Here is a 25,793-nt window from a genome sequence, read left to right as displayed (position 1 = left end):
AACTGAATATAAACAATCATTACTAAGGTTTTTTCTTCTCTTTATTTAATAGCTTCAAGTTTTGTTGTGCTTAGCTTATTTAAACCCAACGGTACTTATTAGATCCGAAAGCCTAGAGAACGTTCTGTTTGGTGCCATAAAATGTTTAGAAAACCTACCACGTACGTTTTTTCCCGCTCTCCATTATAGGGCAGAGTTTAGACTCTTAATTACTTCTATATCCATTACCGGAGCAAACTTTGAGAAACAATCTTTTAGTGAAACAAAATACACAATAAAGGTCGGGTTAGGACCACCACAGGACACGAGACAAAATAACGACGGTTTAGTTTGACTTTCTATAGACCTTTTCGGGAATTACATACAGAGAAACCAACACACAGAGGCTAGACTACCATTAGGATATTTTCCTTCTTGCCAAGGCGCAACGCCAGATGGAGCCAGAGGCTAGCCAGCTCGCGCTGCCTCAAGCGGTGATTCTAGGCAAGAGGTACCCCAATGGCGGCCTTGCCCTTGTGTATTTGGTTTCTCTGTATGTAATTTCCGAAATGGTCTATTCATTTTCCCGGGTTTTGTTGTGTTAGTATACAACAGTTATTAATGGACAGAGTGCATGATCATTAGAAAAATTTATGAATGCAATTTGAAAACCAGAAACATTAAAGGCTACGAAACTTTGTTGAAATAAATAAGTTCGTAAGTGAACAATTAAATTAATTAGTTTACAACTTCATCTGCGGTTGCGTTTAATAAAGGTCTTTCACATTGATTCTTAGAATACTTTGAAATAAATTTCATCAAAATAATACAACTTTTACTTAACCGAGAGTGGAAAATGGTCTGCTTGATATATGTGGACTACAACGATGTGAAATAGAAAGTGTTTCAACGTTACCAGTCCTGCACAGGTCCTTTTGCTTGAAGCCATGCCTTAATTTATGTCTTTGTTGTCCACATACCGCCCTATCAATGTTCCTTCTTAAGAACACAGAGTTTTCAAATACTAAACTTTTTTATTACCCTGACTTTTAAAAGGAGAATATTAATAAGAATTCTTAGCGATGGTTTAATAATACTTTGAACTAAGAGTAAGAATATTTATAAGTAACGGGATACGTAGCTTAATTTTTGGTGATAGTACCAGTCAGCCTTCCAGCAAGTGTCGGACCAATAATTTTACCTGCTATAAAGAGCGCAAAACTAAAAAACCATCAGCTGTCTAATTTAGTCCATGATTTATTTTCTTTTAACAATAGGTCATGCCAATCGTAAAACAGATCATTTAGGCAAGGATGCAGCTCGGAATGCGTACGAACGAGGGTGGTTCTGGCGCATGGGCAGAAGTTCAAACAACGAAACCGAAATTACGATTACCATCGCTTACGGCTCTACATTCGGCGTCCGTAGCAACTTCGGCCATATTATGTTATTACAACTCACTCAGTTGCGGATTGGTCTTTGATGACGTCGCCGCTGTTAAAGAAAATAAAGATATTCGACCAAGGTCGCCAGTTTCCAATCTATTTCTCAATGATTTTTGGGGAACACCAATTCATAGGGTCAGTAAAGTTTGTTATTTATGCTTATTTTGAATACTGTGGGCTATTGGCTCTGTTGGTTAGAGCGTCTTTCCAATAACGTGAAGATCGTGGGTTCGATCCCTTCATAGGTCGATAGGATTCTGTTTCATTATGTTTGAAATCGTTGAAAGCGGTTGAAGAAAGTGGCCCATTATCTCTGTTGGTCAGAGCGTCGTGCTAATTATGCGTAGGTCGTGGGTTCGATCCCCCATGGGCCATCAGTACCACCTTGAAATTGTTGTAGTTATGATTCCGTTTGTTCTATATTTGAAACCTTGGCCAACAGTTGAAGAGTGTGGCTCATTAGCTCAGTTGGTTAGAGGTCATGTCGCGAAGGTCGTGGGTTCAATTCCTCCTTGGGACAATGATGCTAGTTTAACATTAAAATCCTTACACAACTTTGAATCTTCAGAATAATTTTTTGTTCTATTTTTGGCTATTCAATAGGAAGAAAGTCACAAGTCTTATAGACCCTTGTGTGCGCTTTCATTTCGCTTGAACTTTGCATTACATGGCCTGGATCCCTTTGGATATCATTTGGTCAATGTTTTACTACATAGTCTTGTCAGCGTTCTTTTCTATAGGTACGCAACTTTGCCGTTAATACAAACTTCAAACATCAAATTTGTCACAATTCTTTTTCAGACTTTGTATAATATTTCTTCCAAAACGAGTGAGTCTGATAGCGTCACTGCTCTTTGCTGTTCATCCAATACACACAGAAGCTGTAAGTTTTCTACACTTAAATAAGCTAAATAAACCCTTATACTAAATTGTTAGTTACTTATTAATTATTATTAATTTATGGTGACTTTTAAAATAATATATTCATTTATTAGTTTATTTCGTGTTTATCGATTTTTCGATTTTTTGGGAGAAGCCATCTTACAGGCTGAAAGCCTCTAATGTTATTCCTATGAGCCCCTGTAAAAATGCTCAAACGCAATACATCAGTGTATACACATTTTAATTTTTTTTATTTATTTTTTTTAATTCCATAAATCATGCAATTTTATAATTTGAATTGGTAACTTTTTATTACTAAATTACCGTGTTTTTAAATTACGGTAATTTAAATTTCCTACATTTCGCAACTACACTGAAACCGAAAATGTTCAGTCAAAATTAAAATGTCGTCTGCTATAAGTCAAACTTCTATAATTTCTCAGTACCAAACTGGAAATGTTTCAGAATTATTATCATCCTCAATCCAGGAATGCATACAGCTAAACGGAATTATTGCGCCCCTATATCTCCCATGTTAATTTCTATGCGGATTTTGTGGGCGGGCTTGAATACTACATAATTATGATTTAACTTTTTTTTTTGGTAACATCGTATGCTTGCAGCGAGATAGATCATTCGCCATTTAAAATTCGTCATATATAATGATGAGTCTAGCTAGATCTTCCCACAAAATCCGCCTAAATACGTTGAGAAAATGACTTCACAATGATACCTATTAGCTATGTGTATTGCTGCTCAGCTCAACCAAATAGTTTTCGAACGATTTTATCATGCCATGTTTATGACGCTAATACGCCCCATTATTTGCTATTTCAAAAGCTGTTTATTTGGGTAAATATAACTCTTGTCATTCTCATATTAGGTTACGGGAGTTGTAGGACGAGCCGAGCTTCTGTCGGCCGTATGTTACTTGAGTGCCTTAATATTTTACATAGAGAGATCTACGAGAACGAGAGAACCCGGTGAGTGAGTCTTCTAGTCATAATCAATCACCATTCCCCAGCAGCAGTCTCTATTGACTCATTTAGGCCAATAATAAATGACTTACACGGTGACTCTTCGTACTTCATTTTAGGGGGAGTAGAGAGTTGGGTTCCGGTAATGCTAGCTATCATCGGGACGCTTTGCAAGGAACAGTGCCTGATGGTTTTACCTTTATGTGCCATATACGAGCTTACTCTTTGTATAAAGGTAAGTTCAAAAGCCGATAATACTCTTCATAAGTATGGGTTCAATGGATATCACGAATCCATTATGAAATAAACAAATATTAAAGTGGCGTCTCATGGTGGAGGAATTGCCTCAAACAGAAATCATAGCCTACTGTGATCTCTTTCTCTGCGGGTAATTCAACTAGACCAATGAATAAAATCACAGTAGGCCATGCCTCTATCCTGTTCCTGTTTGTATTTCTCGCAAAGAGGCGTCTCCTGGTGGCGGAATTTCCTCAAACGGAAACCATAGCCTACTGTGATCTCTATTTCTAGTCGTAATCCAACTAGACCAAGAAATGAAACCATAGTAGGCCATGCCTCTATTCTGTTCCGGTTTGTAATTTTCGGAAAGAGGCGTCTCCTGGTGGTGAAATTTCCTCAAAGAGAAGACATAGCCAACTGTGATCTCTTTTCTAGAAAATCACAGTAGGCTATGCTTCTATTCTGTTCCGGTTAACCATTTAAACAAAGATGGCGCACCAATCTCTTTAATTTATGGCCCCTAAGAAAGACCCATACTTATTAATAATAATATAGGGCTTTGATATGATTGAAACCAATTTTTTCTCGTATCAAGGTGTTATTGGACTTCAAACTTCATGGTGGTTTAATGCTAATTTTGAAACATCTCAATGTTACAGAGCTGGAAATCGAAATCTTGGAACGATTGTAAAGAGAAAAGGATAGTCTTTTTATCAAGTGGTGTTAGGATAGGTATTTTAATGATCGGAGTAGTCATAATTATCATCTTCAGATTTTGGATGATGGGTTCCAAAATGCCAGTTTTTAGTAGGTATGTATTGCTTCCTTTGCTTGTCTCTCTCCCTCTCTCTCTCTCCCTCTCTCCCTCTCTCCCTCTCTGTGTCTCTCTCTCATTTCTTGAATTATTACTTGAGTATGGCATTTAAAATTAACTCGTGGATCGAACGATAACTAGAGCAAAGTAGTAATATTGTTTTGTCATTATGTATAATTTGTTTCTACTTGACTGCCAAAGATGATAAATATTAGCCAATTTTACTTCAGGGTTTAAAATTTTAAACGATATTTTTTCTGTATCTTTTCTATCCAGGTTCGACAACCCTGCGAGTGTAAGTCCGCTTCACACTCGTTCGTTGACCTACAACTTCCTTTATGCCTTAAACTTCTGGTTGCTACTGTTTCCATCATTCCTGTGCTGCGATTGGACCATGGGCACTGTTCCCTTGATTAAGGACCTGAACGATTCCAGAAATTTAGGTACAGCAGCCTTCTACATTGCCTTGGGTTCCGTCGTTTCAAGAGCTCTTTGGATAATGTACTCTAAGCACAGACAACAAAAACAGTGTCTTATCATCACTATGGTAAAGTACCATTTTTTAAATCATTCTTTTGATTTAATATGGGTTTATTGTTATGCGAGGATTACAAGTGGTATTTTTTTACGGTCGTCATAAGCTATCAGCATGCCTTTGTCATAAGTTCATAAGATATGTTCCATAAGTTTGTCAATGGTTACAAACCGGAGCTTGTCATATAGTCATTGAAGTAGGTCATAGATTCAGGGTAAAGCGACGCCTGGTGAGGCGCTGGCAAAGGCTTAGTAAGTTCAGACTAAATAGGGCCTAGATGGAACTTGGTCCTGCAAAATTAACCACCGAGTGTATGACTTCAATTCCCGCTTCCGTCGTTCTCCCTCGAACTAGTTATCTCGAGCTTAAGTCTCTGTCATTACGAAGTATAGAAAGTGTCATACTTATGGAACAAATCTTATAAACTTATGCCATAACACGTTTAAAGAAGTTCTTTAAGTCTACTATAAAACCATAGTTATAACCCACCAAAATGAGAACACGTTAATTCTATGTTGTCTTAGTTTCAAACCACATTACAGTTGCAGATTTAGCAATTCTCTGTCACACTCGAATCATAATTAGCTAGATTTAATTATTATTAATGAACTAATTAAGGCATATAAACTTTAATTACTGAAACTATCACGCTTACGTTTGCTATTTGACAATATTAGCAAATTAAATTCAAACGCAGCTAAAGTTCATGCACTTTATAGTTAAAAATCCATTTAAAGTCGGACACAAACTATACTGGCCTCGTAATTTAGTCAGTAATTACGTTCAAATTATGACGGAAAATCCTTATACGAGCGAATATGAGTCCGGGGAAAATGACGGAAAATATTAATTCCAAACGATGTAACACGTAAACCGAAAATTATTTTCCCCTGTTCCGTTGTTATAATGAGCTTTCGACTCTCGTGTAAAATGATCATTGCCTTAAAGCTCATTTTCGGTCCAAAACTCGAGAATTGTCAGTTGTTCGCCAAAGGAGAATACTATTACCTGGAATGCATAAAACTAACCGAAATAGTTGCGACCCCTTACCTCCAACGTTAATTTCTATGCGGGTTTTGTGGTGGGATGGGCTTGAGAACTTAAAATCCCCCGTCACGCCTATTAATAATTCTGATCGCGTCTTTTAACTTCAATTTCATTGGTTGGTAGCAACGTCAGTTCCTAGGTGCGAGATAGACTATATGCTAGGTATAATTCGTAACTCATAATGGCAGAAGTATAATAATACTTCTCTTTGAGAGAAGTGTACCTACCACAAGAGCGGGGTGGGTAATTGTAACATGATTCTTCCCAACCAACATCAGAATTAACATTTAATATAGCAAGGTTACTGAACCGAATCATGCACATACGCCATGTAAATAGTTCCCTCATCATTACTATATCTATTAGCGCTGCTTAACTATTTTCCAAGGCGCATGCATGCGCATGTGGAATAATTTTTGTCCCACGTCAAGACAATCAAGGTTTTTGGGTTAATTCATTGCTGAGGATTTAGTAAATACCAAACAGTTAGAGTTAATTCACCCTGGCACGGTGCAACAGTTATATACCCATCTTAATTAAGTTTGATGAACGGGATCGAGCAAATTAACAAAAAGGGGGTCCCTCGCCTGGGAAGAATCATTCATGTTATATAGCTAAAGAATATTAAGAGGATATAGAGTGTCATCCTTCTTTTATTATACCCTTCTGATCATGAAAAGTCTAGCTTTTCCCACTAAATCCGCCTAGAAACGTTGAGTGAAAATGGCACACAATGATTTCTATTAGCTGTATGCATTCCTTGCTGCTATTACCGGGAGCATTTTCGGTTCTCATTAATGGCGCGATCAATTTAGAAAACGGCTTCTCCTCGCGGGGGAAACGACTTTAGCCGCGTCGCGTCACAAGGCTTAAGTCTTCATACGCTTGAAATATCTAACATTCTCCTAATATTACTTATTTAAAACGATATATTCACCGCTGGCTACATGCTGTTATGTTAAGGCGATAGTAACATGAAATTTGTCTCCCAAATTATTTGCGTATGAGAATTAAACTCTATTTCGTATTAAGAAACATAAGGCGATTTTCCCAGTGAAGGTTTGTTTATGCCACAAGTAACGTTTCAAAGGTGAAAACGACAATCAATGAAATATGTTAAGATACAATGGGTTTCAAAAAGGGTGGTATGGTGTGTTCTATGGCGATTTTTAGTCGACAATGGGTTTCAGAAAGGGTTGTTGGACCGAAATACTGTGTGTTCAATGGGGATTTTGAGTCAAAAATGTAACTAAAGCTTTCAACCTCACCCTTTTTGTATGCTATCCTGCTCATCAAACTTCATTCAGATGGGCATCGCACCATAGGGGGTGAATTCTATAACTGTTTGGTATTTACTAAATCCTCAGCAATCAATGAATTAACCAACAAACCTTGATTGTCTTGACGTGGGACAAAAATTAACACACAAGCGCATGCATACGCCTTGGAAAATAGTTAAGCAGCACTAATAGATAGAGTAATGATGAGTAATTAACTATTTACATGCCGTATGTGATTCGGTTTAGCAATTAACTTTGCTATAATAAATGTTAATTCTGATGTTGGTTTGAAAGAATCATGTTACAATTACCCCATTTTGTGATAGGTACACTTCTCTCGAAGAGAAGTATAAACAGCTTCTAACAACTTAAGAATACATAAGCTCGTTACTCCAAATAAATAATTATTTAAGAGAAAATTTAATCCACAAATCAAGTTAAAGCATAATATGCAAATTACACTTTAAACCTATCGATAACAACAAGCCAAATTTATAGAATAATTTTAATATACATGTACTCAAGCCTCGTGCAGTTCTTTCGCTTTCATTACGATGCACGGGACAATTAGCCGCTTAGCCTTGGAGTTAGTTGGCAAATAAAAGCCGATCAATTCCAAGGGCTGAAGCCAAGGGTCGACGTGAGAAAATGTGAGAGGTAGGGGGGGGACGTGAAATGCAACCCGAATCCTGAATCCATTAAGCTTATCAAGTTCATTCATCCGTATAATATTTTAAGCCCTTTTTCTGTTGCCACAAATATTCACGGTCGAAGAATTTCACTTGATTTCCATCCAACAAGGTTACAATGGTTACGGATTTTTCAGATAAAGGCCTGTTGTTACTAAATCTTACACTCCAATTCATTTATACATAAATTTTGTCATCTATAGGACTGATTTAATTAAGGATGTATGTGCATAGTATTAGCGTGTAATTAGAAATGGCCATTGGACTTATAGATGATTTTGTTTAGGGATGGCTTTAGTGGATCGATTGTTTGAGTGGCCATTTGCAGTTTCGAGGGTTTTGTTGGTTTTAACAATTATAGATGGGTTTGGTAGTGATAATGAGTTATTATCTAAATTATTAAAGAGGACATCGCCGAATGGGTGAAAATTGTTGCAAATACGTCACAGGCATCACGAGACTCCAAGGTACAAAGACTCCAAATTTAGGAGTGGGACTGGACACCTAGTCCTTGACTTTCGCACGATTGCAGAGTCAACTTCCCAAAGGTTCTAGATTTCAAATTGAAAGGAACTAAGTTTTTTTAAACCACGCCCCTCCTTGGTCACGTGACTCTGACATATTTCAAACCATTTTTGCTTACCCGACGATGCCTTCAAGGGACTTTAAACCTGGATGACTTACCTGCCTTTGTAGTACAGATTAAAAACATTAAATAATCTTTGACACACCGAAATTTAGTATCTGCATTGTGTGGTTTTTTTAAGAAACAATGTTTTATACGATGCTTAGTTAAGAGGTTCATCATAATGCTGGTATGTTACAGGGTAAACCACAGGTCGCTCTTTACAGGCCTAATGGTTAAAGCAAGTCTCTGCTGTTGTTTAGTTTAAACAAATGCCACTAGATGCTCCCATAGTCGAGGAATCTAAGCTTAGCAAAGGCTAGTTTTAGCTCCTCTCTCGAGGACAAGAGAAGTTCTGATTGGTTCCTGCCTTTGAAAAAGCAAAATTGGTATATAGACAATTAACCAGCATGTTTGGAGCACCACATGTGGTAACATTTGCTTTAAGAGTTCGCCTTTGTCATAATCTTGAGAAAAACTCACGCAAACCACTTGTAATGAACCTTAATTTCTCTTGTGCTTCTGATATCAACCCTAAAATTCAAAAATTAACCAATATTGACTGATCATTCATAAAGATGAAACATGCAAACAAAAGAACCCACTTAAGCTTTGATAAAAAAGAATAACATGAAAGTCAATAAGCTTAGCTGCTTCGAAATTAGCTAGTCTGTTTGTTCAAGAATCTAAAACTCCCGTATTATTTAGTCCAAAGGTAGAACGAAGGCGTGCCCTTATCAATATCTGCGGGATTTCAGTTTGAATTTCCGACATTTCGAGTACCGGGATACAGGCTCGTTTTCCAACCGCCCACTCTCCTTCCCTTCCTCGCTCCCCCTGGGGGCTCTCAGGTGAACTGAAATAGGAAATTGGACAAATTTACGCTCTAGGGAATTTTGCCTGGTACTTCGTGATTAAGGGAAGCTCCGAAATTCCGTTGTCATTTCCGAATCTATTTTGTATACGAATGTATGCAACAAACGGTACAAACCCTCCTCTCCTTAACAATGTTAACTACTTGGGCTTAGATACCAAAGTTTTAGATAACTTATAATAACTGTGGGTATGGCTTCAGGGGTGTTTGACATTGCTTGTATAATGTGACAATAAGTAATTAGATTATTATGAAGTCAAAATGGCCGCCCCGAGGGTTTTTGTGTTAACTCCAACATTAACGTATACTGCAGTGCACATTAAAACGAGTTTCGGCCTTGGATTATTGGTTAAACAATAGTCGTGGAGTGGATCGGTGTCTGTTAAGCTTAGCAAAGGCTAGTTTTAGCTTCGCCCTCGACGGTAACGAGTTCTGATTGGTTCCTACCTTTGGCAAGCTAAAAATTGTGTGTGGAAAATAAGCCAGCATGTTAGGGGCGCCACAGGAGGCCAAAAATGAACCTCTTGCATTTGACAGTGCTGAAGTAATGGTGTTACCTTTAACTCACAAAGAGCAATGATTCTCGACATTGTCGCCATCTTTCAAGATGGCAGTGGCTAACTTTATGCGAGAGTTTTGTGGGCCGGGCTTAAGAACTTACTATCAGCCACGACTCATAATTCTGACGTCTATCTAACTGTGATATCATTAAAGCTGGGTTAGGCGCGCGCAAGGTGCAACAGGCAGCGTGGAAAAATTGGTAATGCATAATGATTAGTTTAGCTCCTCTACAAAATTCGTCTAGATACGTTGAGTGAAAATGGCTACACAATAATTCCTATTAGCTGCATTTATTCCTGGTATTATCGAGTTAATCTAGACTTTAAGATGTCGCGTCTCAGCTCTTCTACCAAGATATTGACGATAATCTACGGGAAATCTTTGCAGGGCTTGTCAATGATGATTCTACCATTTCTCCCGGCGTCCAACTTATTTTTCCCAGTGGGCTTCGTTCTGGCAGAGAGGGTTTTATATCTACCAAGCATGGGATTTTGTATCCTGGTTGCCAATGGATATCATAAACTGACAGATAATCAAATGTTCGTCGATTGAAATTTTAATCTAATTCTAATTAATAACCTAATCTAATACAATCGCATTCAAAAATTAGGCGAAAACCGTTTCAAGTTCAAATGGTTTTCTTGTTACTGTGCTTCTCTATAAAAACTGTTAACAGAAATGAAGATTGGTAAGAATGAAATAACTTTATTTCTTATATATTTTTTTTCTTTTTTAATCGAAAGAGGTTATAAAATAATGAATATTATTAATTGGAACCATGTTTCTATCTACAATATTAAAGAAGATACGTGAAATTTAAGTTTCCGTAATGGGGGAGTGCCCCTATTGGTGGAACTTGGCGTCCAATAGGCAAAGCGTAACGCGAAGTGTGCATTACCCGCCATTACGGAAACTTAATTGCTTGTATCTTCTTTAATATTGTGTATAGAAACACGGTTCCAATTGATATATTCATTATTTTATACGCTCTTTCGGTTAAAATGTTTTAGTGCAGTGCATCCGTTTACGTACAATCCCTTTTAAACCCCATTAACCCTTACGAGTGTCTGCCGAAGCAGCAGATATTATTTGAGAGAGGGAAAAAACATTTTCTGTATATTCTGTTTAGGAGATCGGATCGAAGCCTATTTGCCTCTGCAATTTCGATTAACAGACGAAACCCCAAATTGTTAAATAATTACGGAAAGGCATTGGAGAGTTTTGGACGACACGAAGAAGCCCTTATTTACTACCGGCGAAGTATGAGGTAAATTAATTTTTACACTTAAATTTGTTTCCCAGGTTGTGCATTTGTTCATCATAAGTTTATAAGATATGTTCCATAAGTAATGCTAGAGACTTACTGAGAGCTTGTTCGAGAACGACGGAAGCGAGAATTGAAGTCCTACACTCGGTGGTTAATTTTGCAGTCCATCTTCCTATTTAGTCTGTACTAAACCTCACCAGGTGTCGCTTTACCCTGAATCTATGACCTACTTCAATCACTTCATGACAAGCTCTCAGTAACCAGTGACAAACTTATGGCCAACATAGCTTATGAACTTATGGTTTGTTGAATACTTTTGTTATGCTAAGTCTTGAGCCCAAGGATATTCGAAGCTATTTAAATTGTGGGAAAGCTCTTAGTTTCCTGGGACGATACGCTGAAGCGGAAGCCATGTTTTTACAGGTAAGGTATCGCGATTTGAATTAATTTTTAGGTCAGTGTAATAAGATGTTCAATGGAATTAGGCTAAATCTCTGCTGCCAAATCCAAACGACCCTCTGCCGCTCGATCTTCGAATAACAACCAGCCATTTGCACGTATTTTTGAACTTGGCTGCGGTGATAGCGAGAAATCATAGTCGTCTAACAGAAGCTGACGAAGTAAGTCTACCATTTTTACCTTACCATACCTTCATTTGATTACATAATACTGGTGAGTCGGTAGAATGAGAATTTTGGATTTTGAATGGGATTTTTAAGATTTTGAATGAGATTTCCAGATTTTGAATGAGATTTCCAGATTTTAAATGAGATTTTCAGATTTTGAATGAAATTTCAAGATTTTTATTGAGATTTTAAATGAGATTTCAAGATTTTTATTGAGATTTTAAATGAGATTTCAAGATTTTTATTGAGATTTTAAATGAGATTTCAAGATTTTTATTGAGATTTTAAATGAGATTTCAAGATTTTTATTGAGATTTTAAATGAGATTTCAAGATTTTTATTGATATTTTAAATGAGATTTCAAGATTTTTATTGAGATTTTAAATGAGATTTCAAGATTTTTATTGAGATTTTAAATGAGATTTCAAGATTTTTATTGAGATTTTAAGACTTTTGAAGGAGATTTAGAGTTTTTCTTAAATGAGAGTTCGGAATTTAGAGGGAGATTTTGTCACTTAGCAAAAGATGACCAGATTTGTTATTTAGTGAGATTTCGTGATTTTTAGATTTTGAAACGAGATTTCGTGATTTTTAGATTTTGAAACGAGATTTCGTGATCTTTAGATTTTGAAACGAGATTTCGTGATCTTTAGATTTTGAAACGAGATTTCGTGATCTTTAGATTTTGAAACGAGATTTCGTGATCTTTAGATTTTGAAACGAGATTTCGTGATCTTTAGATTTCGGGATTGTTAGATTTTGAAGTCAGATTTGGGAATTTTTAGATTTTGAGATTTTAGAGAGAGATTTTAAAGTCTAGGCCTTTGCATAATTCAACCTTAAATCACTTTTGTATCGGTAGATATTGCTTCAGTCGTTGAAGATTAGATCCGATTATTCTAACGCTTACTACAGACGAGGACAATTAATGCAAATTATGAATAAGTAAGTTATGGGTAATTTCAGTCAAATTACCCATCATTATTATAGCTTTAACCTTTCCAAACCACTTAGGACGAAAGACGCGGAGGTAATGTACAGTAGAGCCATATTAGACGAGAAAAGCAACGCGGATCTTTATAACAATGTAAGCTTGATCATGAATTAAGTTTTGAGAGTATAGCATGTACTTTATTATTCCAAACATTTTTCTATATTCTCAGTATGGATTGGTGCTATTAAATTCAGGAAGGTCCAACGAAGCATTGTCTTTCTTTACCAAGGCACTTGACATTGAACCGGATCACCAGGTAACAGGTTTTTAACGTTATAGTTATTGAACTTATGTCTAATAATGTTAAATTTAATAATAATTTTTTGATAGAACACATTATTAAACCTGGCTTCGTTTCTGCAAGAATGCCGTTCTTTATCAGCCAAAAAATCTGTATTAAGCCGGTAAGTAATTAACGGGGAGGAGAGTGGGAGGTGAAAAAAGAACAATGAAGTTAATGTTCATCGGTTCCATAAACCGGTTACTATGATGAGTCCCACTGAACGAATCTAGTTACTTTACCCATGCGCAATGCTCCTCTCAATAAGAACCTTATACGACCGGCGTTCAAGTTGAGATCAAAATCAATCGATTAGATAGAGCGGTTACTATGATCAGTCCCACTGAACTCACGCAGTTACTCTGCCCATGCGCAATGTTCCTCTCAATAAGAACCTTATACGACCGGCGTTCAAGTTGAGTCAATATTCATCGGTTCCGGAGACCGATTAGTATGATCAGTCCCACTGAACTCCCTTAGTTACATTACCCATGCGCAATATTTCTCTCAATAAGAACCTCATACGACCGGTGTTCAAGTTGAAGTCAAAATTAAACGGTTGCATCGACCGGTTAGTATGATCAGTCCCACTGAACACATAACGCGTTCACTTCCCCTTCCGTTTAAAGACGAGTTCCGCTAGTATAGTCGTCTGCTCCTTGTCTCCTCCTTGGCAGTTAACAATTCTTTATACTTACCCTTATCTGTATAAACACAACAATGTACATTTTTATAGACTCGAAGCTGGTGCCAGATTGGGCCGACAAAATGAAACCTTATATTTCCGTCTAGGAATGATCTACCTTGAGCATCACGACAAAAACCTAGCAGAAAAATGGTTCAGAAGAGCGATCGAAGTAAGTCTGTAAAATGTTAGGTCTAACCTGTGGTGATGATCTTGGAAATTAATATTTCCTTTAATTTAGATTCAGCCGGGGTTTCGAAGTGCTCTTTATAATTTAGCTCTTCTATTATCGGAAGAGGATAGACCAGCCGAAGCACTTCCAATCTTAGAGCAACTTCTTCTGGTAATAAATATATTAATAAACTGTCAATTAAGCTTACTACCCCACGTAGCACGTTTTGAAGCTTTGCGCATGCTTATAAAAATTCCATCAGAGCTTGCGTTAAGGCCACAGCGACATCTGGCGACGCTGTTCACGAGGATGGTGCGCGTGAGAGAGATATCGGGCTGTGACGTGACTCTCCTTATGAATGCTCACTGGTGTTAGCATTTGAATCGATACCCTCATGAAAAATTAAAAATTGCAATAACTTTAAATTATAATCTATATCTACTTCTAGTACCATCCTGATCATACGAAAGGATTGCTGCTATTGGGCGATTTGTATGTAAATTATGATAGGAATCTGGATAAAGCGCAACAGGTAAATCTTTTATAAAGGTTATTACTATGCTAATTGTTTGTGCACTGCTATGTGTTGAATGAACTCATTCATTCAGTCCAAATGCTTATCAAATTTTTCTGAATGTATTTCCAGTGTTACGAAAAGGTAATTGAACTGGATCCAGGTAATGCCAGGGGACGTCATAATCTTTGCGTCGTCATCTTGGAAATGGGTCAAATAAAAGAAGCCGAATTGTGCTTCATGGAAGCCAAGAACCACCACCCGGAAGTGGAATACATACGAAACAACTTAATGGTTATTCGATCTCTACTAAACTCTCAAAGAACGCTTAAATTAGAATCGTCTGAAACTCACGAAGTTAATCCAACCGCCGCCAGCACCGTCATACAAGAAAAAATGGAGGAGGAGGACTACCAGTTAGCCCAAACCTACTCCGTCCAGTGAAAATACAAAAAGTGCTTGTTCAAAAAAGTGAAATTGTGCGCGTGTGATCGTGTCTTCGTATGGCGAAGTTCCAAATTGCTTCGCAACCATAAAAAACGAAGGTGTTCCTGACACCTGTTCAGGATATTTCAGTGAATTGAATTGATTTTGTACGAAAGAATACCGTCTCCCTCGAACGTTAATAGGTGGCGTCATTTAACATTGCGGCATTTGTGTTTGTTAATTAGTGTCAGTTTTGTTCATGGTCTGCTGCTTTATTAATTAAGTGTCGTTCTTATGACGATAAAAACTATGAAATTTGGATTGTCGCAACATTGCATAGGTTATGGCAATACAGAAGGCAAATGGTAAGTTTTTCGTTATGTATTTAACCATTCGATAAATTTCAAGTTTTACTTAGTTTAATATGACTAACAATGTATTCATTTTTATAAGGTTAATTTGTTTAGAATGACTTTTTATTGTTGAATTTTAAAGTTAATTTTAGAATCAATTGATCACTGTAGTGGTGTTCAAGTGCACTTGACAAAGCTGACAAAATCGAATAGTTAAAGTTGAGGATGGTGGATGAAAACACAATGAAAGGAACGGTTTTAGTCAAGTGCAGTTGAACAGGTGTATATCTAAAACGTCTTCCAGAATCAGAAGTTTAAAACAGTCTATGAGCTAGTAAAGAGTTCAAGAAAGTGAGTGTACGAAAACGTCTAGCGCTATAGATGTCCCTTGCACTTGTACGAGTTAAGCCTAACTTTAATTAAAAATTGAAACAAGATGGCCCCGGGCCATATTCAGCTTTTGCTCGGCAAAGTTGGTCACGCTACCTATTAGATGCTCGACGTTTTTCGTACACGTTTTCAGTGAAGTCTTAAAATTAAGCAATTGTTTGACTTCGTTTTGAGCTTGATTTGAGCCAATGCCGGATCTTAGTGTTGGCACGGTAGTGATTTAATATCTATGTTCAACATTATTATTATTGTTGGTATTTATTTACGATAACATTCGTAGATACGTAATCGTAATGTTTATTGTTTAAATCAGTCTTTTCTTAATTAAATACATTTAAAATGTACCTTGAACTAGCATAATTATCTCTGGGATGATATAAACACTATCCCAACAAATTGTAATGCTTGCAAATACATTAATTACGTTAATTACTTAATTTTTTTATGTTTACGTTCAAAGCAAGCATTTAAACTGTGTTAATTCGCGTCTAAGAAATTTGTATTAAAGTGTAAATATAACAATTACAACATTTATATCTTTTCAAAGCAGGATAACGTCACGTGACGTGCGCGCATCGCGGTGATTGACATAAAATGAACATGACGGCTTATCTTATAAATAAATATATAAAAAAATTAATTCTATATACTTGTTCAAGGTGGAACAGTACTGACATTGTATATTTTGACCCTGCAATCAAAATAAATTAATCGGACATAATTTCATGGAATACCTCTTGTCTATTTTTCACTAAGTGTCATCAGAGAAAATAGAACTGAATAGATCTTTTTCTCCCTCAACTTCCGGTTATGACGTGTGTCAAAAATGCAGCAATCAATTAACCAACAAACCTTGATTGTCTTGACGTGGGACAAAAATTAATCCGCAAGCGCATGCATGGGCCTTGGCAAATAGTTAGCAGCGCTAATAGATATAGTAATGATGAGGAATTAACTATTTACATGGCGTATGTGATTCGGTTTAGCAATTAACCTAGCCTATAATAAATTTTAATTCTGATGTTGGTTAGGAAGAATCATGTTACAATTATCCACCCCGCTCAGTGGTGGTACACTTTTCTGGAAGAGAATTATTATATACTTCTGTTGTATAAGAACTCATAATGGATAAGCGTATCTAAAAAGACTACACTGTTTTCTCTTCCGGTAATCGATTTTTTTTAACGATTTTTGAAGGTCTATACCCTTCTTGATCAATCGTATGAAAATATTCTTTCATCGCTTTACTTTCACATTCTCTCTTTTGTTCCGATTATTCTTGCCCGAAGCCTTGCCTACAAACGCTATGCGTGTACCAGAATACGAATATGTATATTTAGTTTTTGGATGGCTGTAAGCATTCGCATTGTCGAGGGAAAAAAATAAAAACAAATGGAGCGTTGAATTCTTTACAACTCTTCTTCAGTCTTTTGTTCGCGGGAGATTTCCTTCAGGAGAGCCCAACCAATCCGCAGAGAAAGAACTTTTCCCAACTCTATTCAAATTCCGTTAGATATAAACCTAAACGTAGGCATAAGCGAATCATCCTCTTTAAGTATCCATCTGTAGATATTTGGTGGAACGTCTCCTGCTCCTTCACGTCAGCGCTTGGAAGAGATCGGGCGCGAAAATTCTACTAGAAACTTTTCTTTCCCTGGTGGCTTATGGCTATGCCGTTTTCCATCAGCTGCTGGCAATCTGATACCATGGAGCAATATTAATTAAATTAGACATTGATGCATTTAATGCTGTTTTAAAGGGATTTTTGATCTCAATCCAATAAAATTACTAATGGAAAACGGCATTAGAGAAGTATATGGGGGGTTGACCTGGGTGAGTTTTACTAGAGTATCTGTAGAGCAAGAAGCTTCAATAGGCCAAAATGACGTCAAAGTCCTATTTTCTTGGGGGGGGGGAGAAATGGGGAAAGATTGTCCAGAACTTGGTCGCGAATCAGTTTCTATGAACAATATGAACAACGCCAACATAAACTGTTTCAAATAGCGCCACCTATCGCCACTAAGCGGAAACACGATGCGTTCCCCACTTTTTATCCCAAAAAAATAGGACTTTGACGTCATTTTTGGCCTATTCACGCTACTAGGTCTATAGATGCTCTAGGTTTTTCCGTTTTCCTCCCACTAGCTTCGGGCATAAGAAGCAACAAATTTTTTACCATGGTTTTTTTAAGCGATAATGGGGGAAAGAAAACCTCGCAGGCAAGGGTGGAGAGGCTTTTTATCCAATTGTTTCGTACTAAAAGCCAAAGGAAGGCTTTAGTTGGGGAAGAGATATAATTTACGTCCACCCCTGGTTTTTTTGCCTAGTTTTTTAGGGAGCCACAGGGTAAAGTCCACAAAATGTACGGCATACTTTTCTTTATTAAAAGAATTCGAAGATTTTTTTCGTTGTGAGTATAGCAGTCTTTCGTCGACCTTCTAGAGAAACCTCGTTGTTCAAATAATTTTTTGAGGGTGGATTTTGCGGCTAAAAATCTTCTTTACAATGTTGGTTCAGGTATGTTTATTCTAATTTATTTATCTGTTTTGCAGCATGGTAATTTTGAACTCTGTAAGTTCAGTATGGGTTGATATTAAATATTTTTCATGGGAACAGTTAAATTATAAGTGTTTTAGATTGGTTTTATTGATTCTGTTCAAAAATTAGACCAATAAATAGCATTGCACCCAACAATAGACCCAATTCCCTACTAATAACCGGTTTTTACACACATCTACAGCCAGCAATGACGTCTCAAAACGCGCTTCTTCATCTATCATAACTGTGTTCTAGTTAATCTTCTATGAAACTTGGGTATAACACTAATGTAGGCCAAGATTTTGGGAGACAAAATTTGAGATAATACGACACAAATCTTTGGTCCTAACCTATAGGTGCCGACAACCCTCTGTCTGCTGGAGGTGACTTGACCCCAACACCTCTTCCATAACCTCTTAACTAAACCTCATTTCCTCCCCTAATTAATCACAAACTGAAACCTTGATTACTCATATCCTTGTCGAGGACCCTTTAAGCTGCACTGAAACCAATCCAAAAAGTAAACGAAAAACTTTGATGTAAGCCTTGGTATTTGTGACGAAGACTTTCATCGTCCCGTCTTTTCTTAGTGGTTAACATTCTGTTTTTCGTATCTTTAACGAAACAACTTTCCCCAAAAGGCTTAAGTTCGGTATAATTTTCCCCAACCCAAGTTCAGAGATATGCCTAAAAGCATGCAGGGAAACTCTTATTAAGGTTGTTATTTTTAATGACAGTATTTGAAGTGTATATGTTATGGCCTTCCACAATCGATATATAACATTGGGGCACGAAATAGAGGCCACCAGCACCCGGGCCAAGACATAGTACTGTCAGGAAAGTAAAAATTAGCGCGTAGAGGCGAGAAGTTAATAGCGTGAAAGGACGTGCCAATCGAAACGTAGCCTGGTGCTTTAATCGCTGGGAAGTAACCGAGCAACGTGGGCATTTTCGCTTCAAAGCTCCCCCTTAGCTCTCTCACTCTCACTCACTCACTCAGGGCTTGTGGCAACTCTTGCCCTAGTTCCTGATGGCTTTGACTGAAATTCCTCGTCCCACACGATGTCTAACGTGCCCATTATCTTAGAGAAACGAACGGGGTGGTGTTAGCTAGCGTCTTTTATTTTCCAAGTTCTCTTTTCTCTCTCATATATATATACATGGCATTCCTCAAACCCAATGCCCAAGGGATTGGTATGGTATTTCGTTCAACTTGGATTCTACCCAAAAACTATAGGTATGGGATATTGGGCACGCAATAAAGTAAGTTTCAGTACTGAAAATTAAAGTTCCATATTAACCTAAAGTCCAAGTGTTAAAAATGTTTGGGATTCCTGCAGTGTGAAAGTACATATAGATTAAAATTTATCATTTGGAAGTGGAACTTTTGAAAGGTTGGAAATAGGCCTATAAGTTACGATTTTATATTGAAATAAAGCCAACAAAACGACTAAGCCTACTTTTGAAAACTAAGATTTTAGGATTAAGGACAATGCTCGAAGCACAGTGGATTCTAAGGTCCGTTTTGTTCTAGGACAGTTGATAAGTTATGATTGGAGTATTTTACGAATGACGCGCCTAAATACAAAATGTAATCGAACATTTTTGATTCAAAAAGGCCCATAGTGCCCACTGTACTACGGTTCTACCACCCCTTTTTGGCCACCCTAAATTTTAGTGGAAAAATATTTGGAAATAGATCGAGTAACAGTGTCAACAAATAAAATTATTGTTAAATGGATAAAACAAATATATACGCGTAATAAAATTAAATATGTCGCGTAGAATTTTCATCTAAGTGAAAGGGTCACAAGTGTAAATACCAAAGTAATGCCATTCAAAACTATACAGTGTGTTTCTGATAAGAATTCCATAAATTGAAGGGTATGTTTTTTGGGTCAAGCTCGGTGCAAAGTGTCACCAGAACAGGAGGGGGACTAAAACATTTAGTCAAGAAAATATGGGCTGCCAAACATAGATTGGCACTTGAAACAAGGAACTAGCCACACATGCGAAGTAAGACATATCAATTTTCAATAACGCAGTTGAATCTTTATCTAGCAGACGTGTAGAAACTAAATATTGTAGACCCATGTTCTTTGGCGCTTTCCATTCAGTTTGACCCAAAGTAACATACCCTTTAAATTATCAGATACACCCTGTACATACCCTTCCTCTACAAAAATTGTATGATCCCATTACACAAAATCCCTTCTCATTTTTCATCACCCTAATTTTGGGTCCCCCCGAAAATTCCGCTATCCCATAATCCCTCTCGTAACAGGGTTTAATAAACCGATGCCGTTGGGTATTGATCAACCTAAGCAAACTATTTTCCAAAATCCCCCCATTGTTAATGAAGGCTGTTTCGTTGCGCCTGGAGTAGCTTTGGCCAATGAGCCCTTATAAGAAGGAGAGTCGAAGGGGGAATGTAACTATAACGGCACAGTCGTATATCTCTCTCTCACGCGCACCTACCTCGGCGCATAGCCAAGGAGACAGAGGGTAGGGACGTGCCTGAGGTACACTGGGAGAGTTTTTGGTGCCCCAGGTTGCTCATCATCATTTCCAATCCATCTTACCTCAATTATCCCTGGTTAGAGGCTCACACCATAGATCAGCTTGGATAACTGTATGGGCAGATCTTGGATACCTAGCCACTGAATTTTGTCTCTCAAAGACTCCTTCTCATACGTGCTCACTGGTTTGGCTTTATCCTCGGGTCCATGGATTTTAATCATAGCATGCAGGACGCGAAAGAAAAGCGTTGGGTATTAAACGAGGTCAATGGATTACGAGAACGGAGGATGAGGATGAGGAGGACGGTTGGTCGGGGATGCGTGGACAAAGTTTAGTGGAATGCCGAGACCGAGAGTGAGCTAGCTAGCTAGTATAGTGGCTATGTTGAAGTGGATTGAAGCTGGCAGTCCTAAACGTCGGAGAGTCGTCTTAATCCGATTACGAGTTTACTGTCCTCCTTCGGCTTGCTGCTTCAAGCATGGGGTGGGACATTCACCTAATCCTTCATCAAAGAAATTACTTTGGTTTTCACAAAGATTTTCGCTGATTTGTAAATTCAAGAACAGTTTAAGAGACTTCCTCTACTTTCGAAGAATGTTGGTGTGATTTTTATTGAACTTTAAAAACCTTGTGTTTTCGCTTACTTGCCATTTGTTTTTGCTAATTTGTGGACATTCCTTGATTTATGATAAAGATTTCGTGGATTTTGTACAGGATTTCTTTTATTGCGTTGGATGGATTCCATGCAGGATTATTGTAAATATTTCTTAGATTCCATGGAATTTCATAATCATTTTTTTCCTACACTCCTCTGAAGTTCATTGTTGATTGTGCAATTGTTTCACAGAATAATTCATGGAATTTTAATGCAGATTTTGCAAATATTTCATGGATCTTCAGTGAAGATTTTGGAAATATTTGGGTACAATTTCAGTAGATTTGAAAAATATTTTGAGATTTGGTCCAGTCTGATGTAATAGATATATCATGAAATTTTCCTGATTATTGCTTGGGAATTTCGTCGGAAGTATCCGACACCTCTCTTCTGGGTTACTCCGGTAGCATCCATAGCTGCGGAGAAATGACCTTTTCCGCTCGACCTCAACCTCTCCCAACCGGGACCTTCCAAGCTTTTCTCCCGGCGTCAGGAAATTATCGATCTTTCCTATTCCTTTCGGTCCCTAGCGTTCATCCTTCCTAGTAGAGATAGATCCCCCCACACACTCGCGTTTGCAAAAATAAAACTTTCGGAGGACAATTCACATACAGAAATCGTACTAGTTGAGTGGGGACCGAGGTGCTGCGCACCAAGGCAAAATGTTGTGCACATAGACCTTTCCATTAATTTTAGTAACGAAGTAAACACAAAGGGGGCGGAGCCACTCTCTTGGGTTATTTCCCTCATGCCAAAAAGCATCGCTAGAGGCATGCGTGTCGGCTAGCATCCCATGTATAGTGAACTAGGGCCTCATCTAAGGTTTTTGGGACCACATACCGGACCTAAATCAAGCAGACGCAATTCTGCGGCCGTCTTTGGAAAAGGGACTATTTAGCACACTCACGTGATGGGAAACGTAACAGATGACACGGTTACAAATAAATTTTACCTAGAAGTGTAAACTATTATACCAACACCTATATTTTAAAATTGGGAATCATAGAAAACACTGAATATGAAGTAAGTTAGATCATAAGTTTAAAAGATATTTTCCATAATTATGGCACAATTTATACTTCGTAATGCTAGAGACTTACTCAGAGCTAGTTCGAGAACGACAAGCGAGAATTTAAGTCCTATACTTGGTTAATTTTGCAGTCCAATCCTCCTATTTAGTCTGTTCTAAGCCTTTGACAGCGCCTCACCAGGCGTCGCCTTACCTCGAATCTATGACCTACTTCAATCACTTCATGACAAGCTCCAGTTTGTAACCAGTGACAAACTTATGGTACATATCTTATGAACTTATGGCTAGATTCATGCAACAAATGCAAAGTTATTTTTATGTTTTTTGTCGAAGTTTCTTTTTTGGACATAGTTGCCTAACATATTGGCTTGTTAAAAATAAATTTGTTCATGACACGTATATCCAAATAGGTAGAGTATATAGGATCAAAATTATTCGAAGTTTTGGTTCCTTGTATTTGTTAGACTCCCTGTACATCCGGTGGAAGATTTTCGATCCTACAAACAAAAGTTATCTTTTTTACCTCTCCGAGTGACGTATGTCACGGAGAGGTTCTAATTTCGACGTGTCTGTGTGTCTGTCTGTCTGTGTGTGTGTCTGTCTGTGTGTCTGTCTGTCCGTTGTTACACCCACGTGACCGCGTTCGCAGTTTCCAAATCGGAGCAAACGTGTATTCAATTTCCAGACCGCATTTACAGTCCCGGAAATTGTATTCCACTTACAGTCTATTACTCCATTGCCTGTCTAACAACTCTGTTCATTTGTCCACCCCACATGGACACCATTCTGAACTTACTGACTTCTAAACACCACCATCTTCTAGTCTTTGTCCATTCCACATGGACACCAGTCTGTACACCTGGCTTCTAACACCACCATCTTCTGGTCTTTGTTTTTGTCCATCCCACATGGACACCAGTCTGTACACCTGGCTTCTAACACCACCATCTCCTAGTCTTTGTTTTTGTCCATCCCACATGGACACCAGTCTGTACACCTGGCTTCTAACACCACCATCTTCTGGTCTTTGTTTTTGTCCATCCCACATGGACACCAGTCTGTACACCTGGCTTCTAACACCACCATCTCCTGGTCTTTGTTCATCCCACATGGACACCAGTCTGTACACCTGGCTTCTAACACCACCATCTCCTGGTCTTTGTTCATCCCACATGGACACCAGTCTGTACACCTGGCTTCTAACACCACCATCTCCTGGTCTTTGTTCATCCCACATGGACACCAGTCTGTACACCTGGCTTCTAACACCACCATCTTCTGGTCTTTGTTTTTGTCCATCCCACATGGACACCAGTCTGTACACCTGGCTTCTAACACCACCATCTTCTGGTCTTAATTTTTGTCCATCCCACATGGACACCAGTCTGTACACCTGGCTTCTAACACCACCATCTTCTGGTCTTTGTTTTTGTCCATCCCACATGGACAAAAACACCTGGCTTCTACTCCATCATCATCCTTAAGGTTAAGACATACGCGGCGATCGGCTAGGGTTACGAGAAACGTCTAGCCTTCCAATGGAGGGGTCTTCCTCCAAGGTTCACGCAATTGCGATGTTCTTATCTACAACTGCGATTCGAATCCTTTATATACTACCTATTTGAGCAAGGCGAAGCAACAGGAGGATGCTTCATTTCAAACTTCAATAATAGTCAAGTCTCTCAAGGTTGTTTAATTATTCTTTTTTAAAACGATGTAACGCTCAATAAGGCGAACAACTAACGAAGAAAATACTAAATATTAATTATATTTATTTTAATATTTAAGATAATCTTGTTTCTCAAATCAAAATTAATACGGAAAAGTTAAAAAGCAGTCTATTTTTTTGTCTTTGTGTGTCTGTCCGTTTTCACACTAGTGCGCCGCGTTAACAGTTCGCTTTGTTTTGATGTATTAATATTCACTTTTTCCATAATATAAAGTGAATATGTGGAAATCTTTTTCGTAATTACGATGCATTTAGTACTTTTGTAGCTTTGATCCTCTGTTTCATTTTGATATCCCAAGAATTTTTTTTTATATTATTATTTGAAATGGATGTTTATATATTACTTAAGCTATACTACATCTGTTTATAGCATAATCCTTTCGTTATTGATAACGAGAAGAACGCTACTATGTCGGCCTAATGAAATTTTATTTGTCAGTAGGCCTAGTGAACCAAAAAGTAAACGCTTGGGTTTGGTTTTCGTTTCTGTAATGCAGAGACATTAACGGTTCAGAGTGAGCCGAAAGTTAAATACACCTTTAAATAACCAGGCTTAGATTTTATAATTGAATAGAGCATCATGGTGAAAATCTAGGCCGCGTTCAGCAGAGCTCAGCGCTGTTAGAAGTTCATGTTTACACTGCAACCCTGTTATGAATCTGGTTTTGAACATAGAGGGTATACAGTTGAGGAGTGGAAAATTTGGGCCTCTACAAACACGTAAAAGTAATATCCCTCCAAAGTTTTATCTCTTTATTTCCCGTTTTTCCCCCATCGGATGATTTTAATGTGTACAAGTATATCCTTATTGGATGTAAAATGTCGTCTGATTTACAGTACATTCGCTATGCTTTGTATACCTCTTTAATATTTCATAAAATGAACTTCAGTATTTGTTCTTAAAAAATGAAACATTTCCATATCTGGGTAAATAAGTTTGTAAGTAGGCCTCCTCTTGACTCGGAGAGGTAATATTTTGGTTTTCCCAACTTGTATTAAATTGTTCCCATTTACTTTTGGACGGATATAGGGAACTTGTGACAGCAGAACGAAAATGAAATGAAATCAAGCATTATATGAGGGAGACCAATGCAATGTACTGTGTGAGAAGTTCCGAATGGACGGTGGTGTGGTGTGGTGTGAGTAGGGTTCAACGCTGTCGAGGTGTCGAGAAAAGCGAAAGGCGTAAAGGGAATAAAGGCTGGACTGAGAAGGTAATTGCCCGGAAAGGCGCGATCATCTAAACGAAACGATCCGCGATTAATAGCTGGTAAGTAACCGAGACACTTATACATTTTCGCTCGACGGACCAACGAATCTTTCGGTGGCTGATGCTTGACTTACTTTACCCAAATGCTATTTCTTCCATCGTCCTGAAGTCTATGTGTCTCTGTACCAGTGGTCCGGATTATTTCTAAACACTATACTCCTTTAACTGAAGGCCTTGGCTCGTGGGCCTAAAATAGTAGTGATATTGAATGACATATTAGTGTGCACTAAAGGGGATAGATATTCCCTCCCACATTTCTTAACTTTAACCAAATGTTGCCAGTAATTTGAGGGAGCATCTTCTGCAGGTTTGGAACTACATGATCACTGAATAGAACAGAACTACAAGCTTCTTAAGTTTGTTGTAGATAGCGGTCTCAAATGACTGGCAACACTT

The 25,793-nt window shown here is 37.9% G+C and overlaps 1 protein-coding gene across 1 annotated transcript in view; it reads left to right on the top strand.

Moving 5' to 3' along the window:
• LOC149618554 (protein O-mannosyl-transferase Tmtc3-like) overlaps positions 1-16,351 on the top strand; it is a 51,489-nt gene extending 35,138 nt beyond the window's left edge. The window contains exons 2-21 of the mRNA XM_089854391.1: positions 1,257-1,559; positions 2,028-2,164; positions 2,226-2,307; positions 3,190-3,289; positions 3,403-3,518; positions 4,183-4,334; positions 4,614-4,884; positions 10,336-10,487; positions 10,559-10,636; positions 11,078-11,215; positions 11,545-11,638; positions 11,701-11,835; positions 12,704-12,786; positions 12,856-12,928; positions 13,005-13,091; positions 13,166-13,239; positions 13,852-13,972; positions 14,042-14,143; positions 14,421-14,504; positions 14,619-16,351. Coding sequence (XP_089710517.1) covers positions 1,293-1,559; positions 2,028-2,164; positions 2,226-2,307; positions 3,190-3,289; positions 3,403-3,518; positions 4,183-4,334; positions 4,614-4,884; positions 10,336-10,487; positions 10,559-10,636; positions 11,078-11,215; positions 11,545-11,638; positions 11,701-11,835; positions 12,704-12,786; positions 12,856-12,928; positions 13,005-13,091; positions 13,166-13,239; positions 13,852-13,972; positions 14,042-14,143; positions 14,421-14,504; positions 14,619-14,930 — 2,658 coding nt within the window. The 5' untranslated portion in view covers positions 1,257-1,292 and the 3' untranslated portion in view covers positions 14,931-16,351. The remainder of the gene's footprint in view (positions 1-1,256; positions 1,560-2,027; positions 2,165-2,225; positions 2,308-3,189; positions 3,290-3,402; positions 3,519-4,182; positions 4,335-4,613; positions 4,885-10,335; positions 10,488-10,558; positions 10,637-11,077; positions 11,216-11,544; positions 11,639-11,700; positions 11,836-12,703; positions 12,787-12,855; positions 12,929-13,004; positions 13,092-13,165; positions 13,240-13,851; positions 13,973-14,041; positions 14,144-14,420; positions 14,505-14,618) is intronic.
• Positions 16,352-25,793: the final 9,442 nt, after the last annotated feature.

The sequence above is a fragment of the Phalangium opilio genome, unplaced genomic scaffold, assembly GCF_054372755.1.
Source record: "Phalangium opilio isolate 3A_F unplaced genomic scaffold, DU_Popi_V2 ptg000209l_1, whole genome shotgun sequence".
NCBI lineage: Eukaryota > Metazoa > Arthropoda > Arachnida > Opiliones > Phalangiidae > Phalangium > Phalangium opilio.
Note: the sequence above shows the minus strand (reverse complement) of the source record. Positions and strands in the feature narration are given on the sequence as shown.